We start from the raw sequence: 12,957 nt of genomic DNA, 5'->3' as shown, positions 1-12,957 counted from the left end.
AAGAATTGAAATGTTGAAAGATGAGCAAGAAAGTATGAAATAGAGTTTGCGTGAGTAGTTGATGGGTTCTTTCGATCTAAGCACTTCCATGTTCGCAATCTTAAAGGTTTTGTTTTGGAGTAAGTATTAACGTGTTAGGTTGAAAAGAATGGAATAGTCAACTTCACTAATTTTGTATGGCTTTTTCTGAAAACTAATATATATAATTAATTTTTAATTATTTAATCGAGTGTTTAACAATTCAACCAATTAACAAATAATGCCTTATTATTAAAGTTTAATTTTGAATAGTATTTTAAGATTTGAATACTTTCTTAATTAAACAAATTTGAGATAAGGTCCGTAAATAAAAATGAGTATCCCACCGTTTACATCTCCGGTTTTAGAGCTTCCATGTCGTAATTCAGCTATCCAATAAGAAACGGAAGTAAGAGAAGGCAAAGATGATACGAAGCCTTTATCCAATGAAAAGCATTTTTTTTTTCTTGCACTTTCTTTCCCCTTTTGCTTTGGTACGTAGGGAATCTTACACAAACATCCAAGGATAACACTGTTCTTAACAATATATCATGCTACAAGTATCGATGACCCTTCCCCATCAGTATCTGGTGCATGATTATACACAATAAACAATATAATTCGGCATTTTGGAGCAAAAACAATACACCAAAAGGACAAAAAAAGGGATCTGCGCCTAAGTCTTTCTCCATCTCTCCAAAACTGCAAATTGGGAGATGAAAAGATATTAGATACGCAAAGTCAGTTTCTTAAAAATGTTCTGCAACGGCAGGAAACACCGTAGAGAGATTGTGGTTGCGAGCAGGTATAACTGGTGGCAGTATCACTAACAACTTCAGAGCCATTCGCTTCTAGTGATCGGAACCATTGGCATCATCTCCTTCTAAGCTTCTTCTTTTCTTCTTCCCTTCGCCATGCCTAGACCTCCTCGGTGCCTCATCCTCACTTTCACTCTCATCAGTTCTGAAGCTGTTTCCAGCAGCAAACTGATCTTCACGATGAGCCTTTTGTCCTTCTTGCTGATACTGTATCTCATCATCCAACCTGCCCCCTGGACCAGCCATTTCCTGACCTCTACCCTGCTCTGATCCTGCACTATATCTGTCATTGGTTGGTGTCCTCTGATCTCTCTTAACTGCCCGACCAGAATTCTGGGAGGAAGGTGCTGGGGGTGGGGGAAACATAGGGGGCATGCTGACTGGGCGGCCACCTCGGACAGGATTCACACCTGTAGGCCCCATACCCCCCATAAATGGAGCACGACCAGGACCCATCATCATCCCAAGTCCACCAGCAGGAAACATAGCCCCAGGCTGTGGAGGTCGCCCTGGAAACATCATGCCAGATGCAGGACCTGTAAAATCTCCAGAAAACCTGGGTCCATATGGTGGAAAAGGACGGGGAGCACCAAAAAGATCTGGCACCCCAAAACCATCAGGTGTTACGGGTCCATACGAAAAGCCATCACCACCCATCATCATAGCTGGAAAACCTCGCATCCCAGGCATGGGTCTGGCACCTCGGGCAAGTGGCATGTGAGGGGGCCACATCACTCCTCTACCTCTTCCTCTTCCCTGAGCTGCAGCACCAAAGCTTTCATCCTCCTCCTCACTTTCTTCCTCTTCTTCTTCTTCATTGTCCTCAAATGGCACAATGTCTGGGTTCTCTCCTCCATTATCTGAATTGACTCCCTTTGCTTTCTCTTCTTCTCGTTTTAATTCTGCTGCCACCGAAATAGCCTGCACCCCAAGGGAATAAAAAATTGAATACACAATACAAATTCATTTATTGTAGATATCCAATAAAATGAAGGGCAAGTCAATGTGCAATACAGACATCTTAGTATTAGGCTGCCTCCTTTTATTTGAACAACCAAAAGCAAGGAAAATGAAAGCTATGTAATAAACTAAACAAAGATGGTTCAACTGCATCTTCTACTTTAAGTATATCAAAACAATAATAGTCTAATCTAAGCCCAACATCATTGCTCAATTCCCTAGACCACTCTAGACAATCTTATCACTAAATGCACATGCATAGTATGACTTCCTAGAAGGCTATTAGCCTGTATGAATCTTTAATTCATACCTATATCATACAAGGACCTCATATTATAGTATATAAATGAAATCACACTAATTTGCAGCCAAGCAAGCACTAGAACGCAAGACTTGCTTCCCTCTCTTTTCGTTCATTGCCTCTTTTTTTTTTTGATATTTCTCTATACCATTCTAATAATTCTATTTCTATTTGTTTTGGAACTCAGAAATTAGAAAAATTAAAATAAAATAAGCATACCATAAGCTCACTATCTGGCTCAAGATAAAGCAAGGAGGCCAACTGCTCACCAATAGAAGGCTCTAACTCCTGACAATCTCTACTTATCTGCACTTGCACAAAGTACCGGAATAAGGTTGAAAGTAAAATTGACTCAAAACCAACAGCATCATGGAAGTGGAAATATCACCTATTACAGACACTATTACTGCAGATAAAGATACATGGTAAAATGGTAGATAATAATTCATAAAAACCAGAGTATTAAACTAATTAATTGACAAAACTTTTTCTAAGTAAAATTATCCTCAACCAATTTTATGGATTAACCCTTGGAGGCCTTGAATTGCACCTTTACTGGTAAGTTCTCATTGTAGGGGTTCCTCAAATGGCGAGTTTTGTGGAAGGACAGCTCACATAACTACATATCAAGAACAGCTGTAAGTATATAGATCTTTAGGCATGCCCAAAAAATTATCAAAATATTGCACCTGATAGAGGGCATTAAACAACTGAAACAGTACAAATGTAGCAAAATTAGATCAAATGACCAAGAAATATCAAAATAAGCTCCATTCTAAAGATATTTTTAACTTTTTTAGTTCCTTAGAACTTAGCTTTACGGAAAATTTTGTTCTCAAAATGAGAGGAGAAGGAAGGGGTGTAGAAATGTACTTTTAACCATTTTACTGAGAAATTTCGTCCATAATGTGCAGTTCCATGAGCATATTTCCAGTTCCCTCCAGCAACAGATCCACCAATTTTTGATGTCATCTTGGCACAACCCTAATAAGCCAAAGACAATGTAATGGCTACCACATCATAAAAGACGAAAAGGCAAAATTTTGGACTAATGATAATACCATAAGACCAAATAAAGGACTGACTAGATAGTTATGCAAGATCTAGTAAGACATGGGTAACAAGTTATTTAGGAACAACACAGGTGCCAATTCTCAAATTGAATAGATAGAGGATATTAGATTTCTGAACTACCTGGAAATGCCGAGTACGATTAACTGAGAAGATCAAAATCACATTTACAGCAGAATCAAAAGCTTCATTCAGTTTAGCCTCATTGCTTCTTTGAGTTGCCCATACTCCTTGTTGAACAGATAGTTCCAGATTTTCGCGGTTGCAACTTTTAACAATAAAATACCTAGGGTGCCATATACATGAGCCGGTAATCAATCACTAAGTCAACGCAGTTTTTTTAAGTACAAAGTATCATAGTAGGCATATGGTTTACTAATGTTAGATTGTCAATTATAAGGCTGAACTTAAACTCAAGGATTTTTAGGCATATCAGTTTTCAACCCATTTGACAGATGGACAAAAGCAAATCCAATATAATACTACTCCAAGGATTTTTAGGCAAACTTAACCATAGATTTGAACATTAGGGTTCTTATTACTGAGCATTTTAATTTGTTCAACATCAGGGTTGCAACTATATCTTCTAATTATAGTGATCCTCAAACTCTAGAATCTTAACATATAAAGTAGAAAAGGCATGAAGCTGTAACTTAATAGTCAAAAGTAGCAAAATAAGCATGCACATATGAAAACAGTGACTGATTTACTTTCAAACTTCCAAGCCAACAAACACAATGACACAAGACTTCATCACATCCTTGTAAAAAAGTTGGTCTAGTTGTAGAAAAATACTCCAAAATTCTAAAATACAAAACAAAGACAAGACAAGTTAGTTTTCTTCCCTTACCCTAAAACGGTATAGAAGAATAATCCTTTTCACCATCAAAAGAAGAAAGTTGTTTGTTGTATCTAAAGCTTCAACAAGTTAAGAAGAAAAAAAAGGAGAAGAGTTAATTTATTCAGTCCTTAACTGCACTATCTAAGCCAAAAGGTTGCAGGTAGATAGCACTAGATTCACCTTTTTATGTATGCCCATTCAAAATAAAAGATACAAGAGCTTGAAGGATGAAAACAACAGAGAAAAGAATACGAAATCATTCAATTCTCAAATTTGAATAATACAGCATAAATGTGTAGAAAAAAGCACAACTAATTTAGGTTTGTATGAAACTAAATACACCTCATAGATGATGACAGAATTCCTTTAGGCAATTATTGTTGAATAACGGACATCTCATAACTATGTCCAAAATAAAATACAATTAACGATTTACAAAACCCAATTAAAGACCCCAGGACTCTGAACACACCTAGATATTCCTTGAGGCAAAGGTATAGCAGTTTTGTTTGCCTGGTTAGACTGACTGTTGGGGATATTTTGTATCTGGGTCTGGCTGACCTGTTGTTGAGGCTGTTGAACTTGCTGCTGTGGCTGCATGTTAACAGATTCTGTTGTTGAAGGTTTTCCACCTGCTCCTTGGTTTACATTGTTTTGTCCTTGTGGAATCTGAGATTTTTCTGTTTGTTGGGCAAAGCCAGAATTCCTTTGTTGAAAAAATTTGTTATAATTGTAAGAACTCAACTGCTGAATCTTTTGCAGGACTTCTTCCACAGGAGGTGGAGGTCCTGGGAGCTTTGCATGCCTATATCGGCAGTCAGCACCATTCGGACAAAAACCTAGCTTGTACCTGCAACCATGAAATTTTGTGTATTAGCAGTCATCCTAATGAGAAAACAGAATTGATACTACTATATTCAAGAAATTCCACGGTTTGTGTTTTACAATGCATTCAAGGTAAGTAATCTTTGGGAGTAATATTAGCACAAAAAGAAACTAATAAACTAGCTAGATAATATCCCAGTTGCTTAAGTCTGCATTAAAGAAAAGCCGAATTGGTCTTTTGTCCAGTTAGTACACATTCTCTACGCAACTAAAGCCTCATCTTCCCACCCCCTTTGGTTTTACTTGCTTCCATAATATGAGGTTTCCTTTTTCTTTTTAGCTTCTTCCTCCTTTCACTTAGATGAACAAAATTCAAGCAAAAAAAAGTAATTTGGAGATCGAAGGACTTCCAAAACAAAATAGCCATTGTCTTCTTCAGTTAGCCTTAACAATTTAAAGCACAATTTCTATCAGCTATTAACAAAATTCATTAAAGATAAAAATTATAGATTAATTCAGCTCAATCCTATAAGGCACATTCCATACAACAAAGAACAAGAAACAATAAAGCAAGCAATTAAACTAGTAAAAGAAAAAGAGCATACATGTTACACTCCTTAATATCCTCGTTGGTGTGTTTGTAGACACAATCTTGCTCCCGGCACTCACCAAAAAGCCGAAAAAACCGGCAGACCGGCATGCGGGACTTGTCGTACTGGTGAAGGAAACCACAGGCGTCGCCCTTCATGCAGAGGCTGCGGAGCCAGTGCCGGCATACAGTCTGACGAAAGCTCCTTCGCCCAGCTCCTCCGCCACCCACAGCGGCGGCGGGGTCACTTGTCGAAATAGGGACAGCGCCTGGGACCGCGGAGTTGTTGTTGCTGTTGTTGTTGGCGGCGGCTGAAGGATCGGAGTTGACAACGGGCATGGAGGCAGTTGGCGCGGCGGGACCCGCATCGAGACCGCCCTCGAAATCGAAGCTGAGACCTCCCTCCGAGTCATCCATTTCGACGCGCGTGACCTTCCGTCTTTTCCTTTTCTTTTTTTTTTTTCTTTCACTCTTCTGGTTGGTTTAGGGTTTATTGTCGGAAATCATGGGAGAGAGAGCGGAGTTAGAATTAGATGTTCGAACTTCTAACTTCGAATTTTCAATTTACAAAGAAAGGTTGCAGTTTTCTCTGTTTTTTAAAATGTACTTATTACGATTAGTACTTTCTGTCTTTCTTTGTTTTTTTTTGGTCCTATTTAAATGGGCTCACGTATATCCTTAATTGTACTATTGTAAATTTTATTTGGAGGTTAATTTACTATTTGTGAAACACTCACAATTTGCAATTGCTTATTTACTAAAAATTTTATCTATTTTCCTTAAAATTGTTTATGAATTTCCAAATTAATGAACTCCCTGCCCTTTGATTTTTTTTTATATATCAAAAGGATATAAATGATGTTTAACATTTTAAGGTTTCATGATTTTTAATTATTGTAAAAATGATTATGAGCATATAAAATTACGACCTTTGATAAAATCTTTAAAAATAAAATTGCATAAACAACATTTTTAATAAAATACCAAACGACACTTAACAGCACAAAATTTAGTAAAAGCAAAAAACTTAATGAAATCTGAGCACGTGGAGGTCTGGAATCAAATTATGTTCATCATATATTATGAGATTAGATATAAACAACAGTTGGAAAATGTTTGATCGGACATTGCATCCATGAAGCAATGCAAGATAGAAGAAATGAGAATATAATGTTGAACTGGACTTCTGAACCAGATGCAAGTCCCATTATGGCACATTATGGAAATGGCACTCATGATTTCCAGTTCCTTGTCCAGCAAGTTTATAGCGCCTGCTGCTAGTAATTTTGCTATAAATTATTTTCTGCAGTATAAAACACCAGCAAGCAATATGATCTAATCCAAATAAAGCAGAGCTATGAAAATTTAATTCACGTCATGGTATCAATCATGTTTGGTTTCGACCATCCAATAGTTTAATAGGATTTGTACAATTATACTAGACAATGTTCTAAAAGAGGAAAATGAGGCAAAAGAGAGGCAGAAAAAAATGGAATAATAGACACAACTTGACAAATCTGGTTTATTTTGCTTGATTGCAATTATCACAATAAACAGATATCCATGAATACAATATCTTTTACCAATCTATACCCAATTCTCTTGAAAGGAACAGTTTGTCAATGTACAAAATAATGGGACCAGATGCTGTTACATAGTTTTGCATTTGAATCCTTGCTGATGCCTCTGCAAGAAAAGAAAGAGGAGAAATGACATCAAATTATCAATACGAGTCAATTACTTTTAAAACAAAAGCCCCCATGTGCTGATCTATGTTTTTCTACCTCTATTAAGCACAGAGTGGATTGAGAAGCCACTTCCTTTTCACAAGGAAAACATTAATGGTGTGAAAGTTAAGGCTAAGCCATCTTTCAACCAATACAAATTCTAACTATGGTTTTTCAAACATGTCCAAAGACACAACCTCATCCAATCTTGAAGCAAGATTTTGATTGCAAACCAAGCCCTATGCTAGAGACTGAACCATATCCTTCTACTAATCTGTTTTCATAATCATTAAACATCTTCCTAGAGAAAAAGGAAACACCAAATGTAAACACAGTCCCAATTCCACTTATGCTCAATCGACCATAGGTGGCATAGTTTAATGCTCAACAGGTTTAGTTTTGCGTCACCAAACACCCGCACTCTATGGGGATGCACCATTTTCAATCACAAGCTAATGGAAACAGATAAGAATACCAAGTACAACATCTGCATCAAGTACTTTATTAAGAGTTATTGGATTGCAAAAGACAAATCATGCATGCTCACCATCTTCATTTAGCTTTTTTAACAGCTGTGCCCTTGTAGGGAGGGCATACATTCCTGCAGCTACAGCTTTCCTGATTGCCCACCCATGATGGGGTGCAAATACCTGCGTGTAGGCCTTGGAAGCTGGATCTTTCAAGGAATTCCCCCTGCCAAGGAAAGATCCTAAGTAAACTGATTCAACAATTTCAACCTCATAATTAATTGCAGTCTGCTTATAGCTGCAAGTTGCAATCACATGAGTATTCCTGTCTCAATATTCCATAGAATAAATTTTAGATTAATTTGCTGCATAGTAAACCACAAAGGTCACAACATAACAAAGTTAATATACTAGGCAAACTAGCATTGAAAGGAGCATTAACTCCTCTTGTCTATATATAATACTTATGGATCTGCACAAAGAAAAATTTTCTCAATCATTCTTCTGAGCATTCTAAAGCTGACTTTCAACTATAAGTAACCAAAAGATGACTCTAAAGATCTAGAAAATTTTCTATTAAGAGAGAAAAAAAAGATCTAGAAAGATTATATAATTACATATATAACCTTGCAGCAAACAAAGAAGCTCTTAAAGAAGATTATTGGAAGATGCATATGTTTCTATCCCATGTAGCATGGCTTACAGCAAGACTATCATAAATTGCTTATTTCTTTGGAGCTCATTGCAGAACAATGGTTTCCAACTAAACTGGTGCCTAATTAGTTAGATGCAATAATACTACATAAAACAGGAGTAACGGACAAGGTCACCTGAATTAAAGAACACAGAAGAGATCCATATGACCTGATTCACACATCACAGTGACTTGTCATTTGCTTATTTCTCTTTTTTCTCAAACACTTATCAACGTAATTTCAATGAGTACCAATCACCCCAGCCATGAGTTAATTCTTTGGTTACACTTCAATCAAACAGTAAGGACTGTATTACACCGGCAGACCAAGGTTATTTGAGTTCTCAAAATCTTTTAGCAAACAAAATTTCTCATGCCTTTAAGGAGGAAAAGAATCAAAAACAAACCTAAACCTTAGAAAAATTGGAAAAAACGATTTCATGCCCAGAGCTGAGTCACATTCCATAAAGTCAAGTCTACATTCCGTAATCCTAGCAGACAGCTAGCACAAGAGGCCATCTATATTCCATTATCAAGTCATAATGATACTAGAGCATGTATATGCTTTTGGTGTTAAAGTCTGCAAACAACTTGTAACAGCAAAGATATATTTCTCACAAACTAATCAAATTGAGTTAAACATATATTGGCAGCAGCTTGATGATTTAGTTTCAATTGAATATAGGCATTGGGCTCTTACTCTGTAACTAGAATTTGTTCAAAGAGTACTCTGACCATGTCAAGCCCACGTTTCACTCTCAAAAGGTTTCTTGTATGACTCCCAGCTTTCCTGACGCAATTCCCCTCTACATCCCTGTCGAGCATTGCGTTGAGCGTTGCAATTGACTTCGACGCCTCTGCAAGATCATCAACCTGTTATCACCAACCACTTCACAAAATCAAACAGTTTCCCAAAATCAACGATTATTAGGAATCATTCGGCAACGCTATTTTGGTCTGACTTTTTTTGCTATTTCCTATTTTTGCTCGATTCTCGTAAAATTTATTGAATGAAAACATTTCAAATACTCGAATCACCTAAATCCGTACCTTGGCGACGTAATCCATTTCAGCGAACTTGAAGGCGATGCCCAAACAACCAAACAAAGGAGAGACTAAAGAGCAAGCGCGTGAAAAAGTGGCCACCTCCATATCCACGGCTTGCGAGTTTACGGTTGCTGCAAGTTCCTTGAACGCATCAGAGATCTTTCTCAGTGTCTTTTCGTTCTCTAAATCCGCCATTGTTGATCTCTCTCTCTCTCTCTCTCTCTCTCTCTCTGTCTCCCTCTCTCAGAAGTTAAATTCTTTTGTCTGTGTCTGGTCAATTTTAGCGAGGGGAATGTTCTTTGCTGCACTAGGACGCAGAAAGAACGCGGCATCAAGGGGACAATATTTGGCGCTTGTTTGGCTACTAATGCGGTATATTCTGTTACGGATTGAGATTGTCCGGCCCTGGTTTTGAATCTCGGACAGCTCAGCCGTATAGCTTTTGTCCTGTCCACGTGATCTAGATTATCCTTTGTTCGTAAATATATCATTATTCTTACTTAAAATTACTTAACAATAACCTTATCAAGCTCAAAAACTAATTTTGCCCTTTTTTCCTCTTTTAAATGATTCTTGTTTCATTTTTTATTATTAAATTTAGTTATTATGATTAAAACTACTATTAACTAACATTTTTTAATTATTTATTTATACACGTAACATGTGCCTCGAATTTTAATTTTTGTATTTTCTTGCATAAAAATATTGTAAAACAACGTAAACATGCTTTAATTGGAAAAGAAATAAGCAAAATTGAAACTTTGAAAGGGATGTCATGATGATTTAATTTAAAAAAATTTCAATTTTATAAATTTTTCATGATATAATAAAACTTTATATTTTCAATATCAAAAAGTATATGTTAAGAATTTCCCGATCTCAAGGCTCTATTTAAATTATATTAATATAAGATGGAAAACTTTTTCCTTAACGACTAGATAATAATACTATCTTTGCATACAATTCATTTTTCAAAACAAACAAATTATAGAAACTATTCATACTTTGATTTTTTTTATTGCACATATTGACGTCAATCTAGTCTTAGGTTACTCAATGAAAATAATTATCTTATATCATAGTGCAAAAATTGATGATATTATACAAAGAGAATAAGTTATACAAACCATTCATGTATATTTATAGAGGAGTATATTTTATTGTAAATAGACGTCAACTTGCTTTTTATTGTGTAAAGAACAAGTTATACAAGCCATTCATATCCTTAAATTTACTATATATATTAATATTTTTTTCTCGAATAATGAATGCATCATAAAGTATTAATCTTGTGAATAACTCATAATAGATCAATTATAAAATTTTCACATTTTAAAAGTAAGACTAAAATCAAACAAATTAAGATTGAGAATGTGATTGTGTAAACTTCAAGTTAAAACGTAAATTATCGTTAGATATAAGATATAAGTCGAAATTAAATAAATCACGAATCCAAATTTTTTTTGTATTAATTTCAAATTTAGACGTTAATTATTATTGGACAGACGATATATAGGGCCCAAACTCTAGCCCACTTGTTATACGACCCAATTTTGAAATTGAGAGCGGGGACGGGGGCGGGCAAAATAAGATCCCTTCTTCGAATTTCCCTCTTCTTCTACACTGCTCGTCTAAAATTTTCTTCAACGATGGCTCCCAAATTTGTGTTTCTCTGCGGTATATTTACTCGAAGATTTCGTCTGAAATTTAGTCTTCTTCTGTAGTCTTTAAGTCGATTGGGAGAGCTACGGTTTACCTTTTGGATCAACTGTTAGTTACCTTCTACGTGATCATGGTGCCTAACGCTAACGTTGAAGAGAATGCGTCAATCTTTCAGGTACTTCAGTTTAATCGAGCATTTTAGTTTTATTTTCTTTTCAGTTTTGCGTTTCAACACTAATTCTTGAGAGTATTTTGGTTCTGATTTTTCTCTTTATTTTTTCTGTTGTGTTGCTTATTCAATTTTTGGACAAGAGAGAGAGAGTAGGAATTTTCAATTATTTTTTCCTTTTTGTTGTTGTTATTTTAAATTATCTTTTGATCTGTACAAGTACTTAAATGATCTAATTAATATGTTTCCATGGCAATAGTGTTCCGCCCATTCTTGAATGAACTAAAAAACAGTAATCTTTTTTTTTTTGAAAATAAAACACTAATCTAATTAACGTGTATCCCTCTTGTTTTTGTAGTCATGCCAATGACTTCAATGTTTATTCAAACCAACGGAAAATTTAGCCCTTCAATATATCAAGAAATTGTTAGTTTTGTCCTTTTTTTAAACTTAAATAGTAAAAAATCTTATACTAAATTTATTTTTCGATTAATTTTTATTTACATCGTATTTGTGCAAGTTTTTAATTTATATTCAAATGAATTCTTAATTTTAATAAAAAATAATTATTATGAAATTTAATATAAATTATTATTTTATATTTACTTAACATTTGACTTGACAACCGGAGTTATCATGATTACATAAATTAACTATATTAATTGTTTGTTAATGTCATATATATATATATATATATGTGGATAGATAATATCAAATGATATTAATTAATTTTTTATTAAAATTAAAAGTTTATATAAATATAAATAATAATAATCATAATTCGATAAATATAAACTTTTTGTTTCTCTTATTCATCCAAAGAGTAATGAGTTTTCCTTTTGGTGGAAAAAGAGGCACTGACTTTGATTATTTGATAGGCTGCAATTTTGTTGGTGGGACTAAAGCTATGATTCACGCGCTCTCGGTGCCTGTAGACAAAAGTTGAAGGAAGCTTTGATATTCAGGCACTTCAATCCGATTTAGCAGTACTTTATTTTCTTCCTCTAGATTGTCTGTTCTTCTAATATACAATGCTAGTACGCTATTACTTCTTTATATTAATATTGATTAACCATAATTATATTTATTAATGTTAATCACCTTTTTTAAATTTTTTTTATTAAAAAAATTCAAATTGTATTTTTTAAATAGAAAAATCGATGAATGAACTAAATGTTTGAATGTTTTTTTTCTTACCTTAAATATCAATAGTTTCTTTTATTTCATAGGCGCGTAAATTCTTGGAATCAGTTGTTTTTTTTTATTTTTTTATAATTATTTCATAGTAATTCAAGTTTTTATTGTAAAAAAAGTAAGCATGAATAATATTATTAAAAGTTACCTTTAATAATGAAAAAAAGCTTACAATACATGTATAATGTTTTTAATTATTATATAATTAAAGACGTTGTTTTGTTTTTTTCTTACTTTGTTAGGTTAGGATTATTTGGATTCCAATAAATCATTGAGATTGAAATTATTGAATTTAATTTATTCAATTATTTTGATTAATTTTAAGTATTTATAATTTAAAATATAAAAATAATAAATTGATTAAATTTAATTTTAAATATAGTTCTATTATTTTGTAGGAGAATTTGATTAACAAAATATTCAAAATTTTAAAAGTGAATAGACCCAAATAACTAAATCCACCCAGTACTCACTCCTTGTATGGTCTCAAATAGCCCTTTCCAAAAAATGGAAGGAAAAATTATTTTAAAGTAACGTATTATCCAGAAACAGATTCGAGTCAGAATCTTTAACC

General features: G+C 34.3%; 2 protein-coding genes across 3 annotated transcripts; both read right to left on the bottom strand.

Moving 5' to 3' along the window:
• Positions 1 to 456: 456 nt before the first annotated feature.
• CPSF30 (cleavage and polyadenylation specificity factor 30) lies at positions 457 to 6,051 on the bottom strand. 2 transcript variants are annotated; one of them, XM_089783746.1, is made up of 7 exons: positions 5,440 to 6,051; positions 4,446 to 4,859; positions 3,292 to 3,454; positions 2,971 to 3,081; positions 2,648 to 2,716; positions 2,317 to 2,403; positions 457 to 1,757 (listed from the first exon to the last, which is right to left on the bottom strand). In XM_089783746.1, exons 1-7 carry the CDS (start codon positions 5,838 to 5,840, stop codon positions 870 to 872), a joined length of 2,133 nt encoding a protein of 710 aa, XP_089639872.1. In that variant the 5' UTR covers positions 5,841 to 6,051; the 3' UTR covers positions 457 to 869. The 2 variants fall into 2 exon arrangements, with proteins under 2 accessions (XP_089639872.1, XP_021286688.1); XM_021431013.1 differs by having other exon boundaries at positions 4,482 to 4,859.
• A 708-nt stretch (positions 6,052 to 6,759) lies between these two features.
• On the bottom strand, positions 6,760 to 9,688 carry ACD11 (Glycolipid transfer protein (GLTP) family protein). The gene is made up of 4 exons (XM_021430590.2): positions 9,362 to 9,688; positions 9,012 to 9,184; positions 7,698 to 7,843; positions 6,760 to 7,109 (listed from the first exon to the last, which is right to left on the bottom strand). The coding sequence occupies exons 1-4, from the start codon at positions 9,551 to 9,553 to the stop codon at positions 7,003 to 7,005; spliced, it is 618 nt and encodes a 205-aa protein (XP_021286265.1). The 5' UTR covers positions 9,554 to 9,688; the 3' UTR covers positions 6,760 to 7,002.
• Positions 9,689 to 12,957: the final 3,269 nt, after the last annotated feature.

The sequence above is a fragment of the Theobroma umbraticum genome, unplaced genomic scaffold (genome assembly GCF_002168275.2).
Source record: "Theobroma umbraticum cultivar Fairchild unplaced genomic scaffold, ASM216827v3 scaffold_50.0, whole genome shotgun sequence".
NCBI lineage: Eukaryota > Viridiplantae > Streptophyta > Magnoliopsida > Malvales > Malvaceae > Theobroma > Theobroma umbraticum.
The sequence above is the reverse complement of the archived record's forward strand: the minus strand, read 5'-3'. Positions and strand labels throughout refer to the sequence as shown.

Excerpts from the sequence above, each read along its gene's own strand:
- CPSF30 (XM_089783746.1), bottom strand. The coding sequence starts at position 5,840 with ATGGATGACTCGGAGGGAGGTCTCAGCTTCGATTTCGAGGGCGGTCTC. Across the intron at positions 4,860-5,439 it reads GATATTAAGGAGTGTAACAT|GTACAAGCTAGGTTTTTGTC; the intron begins GTATGCTCTTTT and ends TCATGGTTGCAG. Across the intron at positions 2,717-2,970 it reads TCTCAGTAAAATGGTTAAAA|TTATGTGAGCTGTCCTTCCA; the intron begins GTACATTTCTAC and ends CTTGATATGTAG.
- ACD11 (XM_021430590.2), bottom strand. The coding sequence starts at position 9,553 with ATGGCGGATTTAGAGAACGAAAAGACACTGAGAAAGATCTCTGATGCG. Across the intron at positions 9,185-9,361 it reads AAATGGATTACGTCGCCAAG|GTTGATGATCTTGCAGAGGC; the intron begins GTACGGATTTAG and ends TGGTGATAACAG. Across the intron at positions 7,844-9,011 it reads GAACAAATTCTAGTTACAGA|GGGGAATTCCTTGAAAGATC; the intron begins GTAAGAGCCCAA and ends TTTCCTTGGCAG.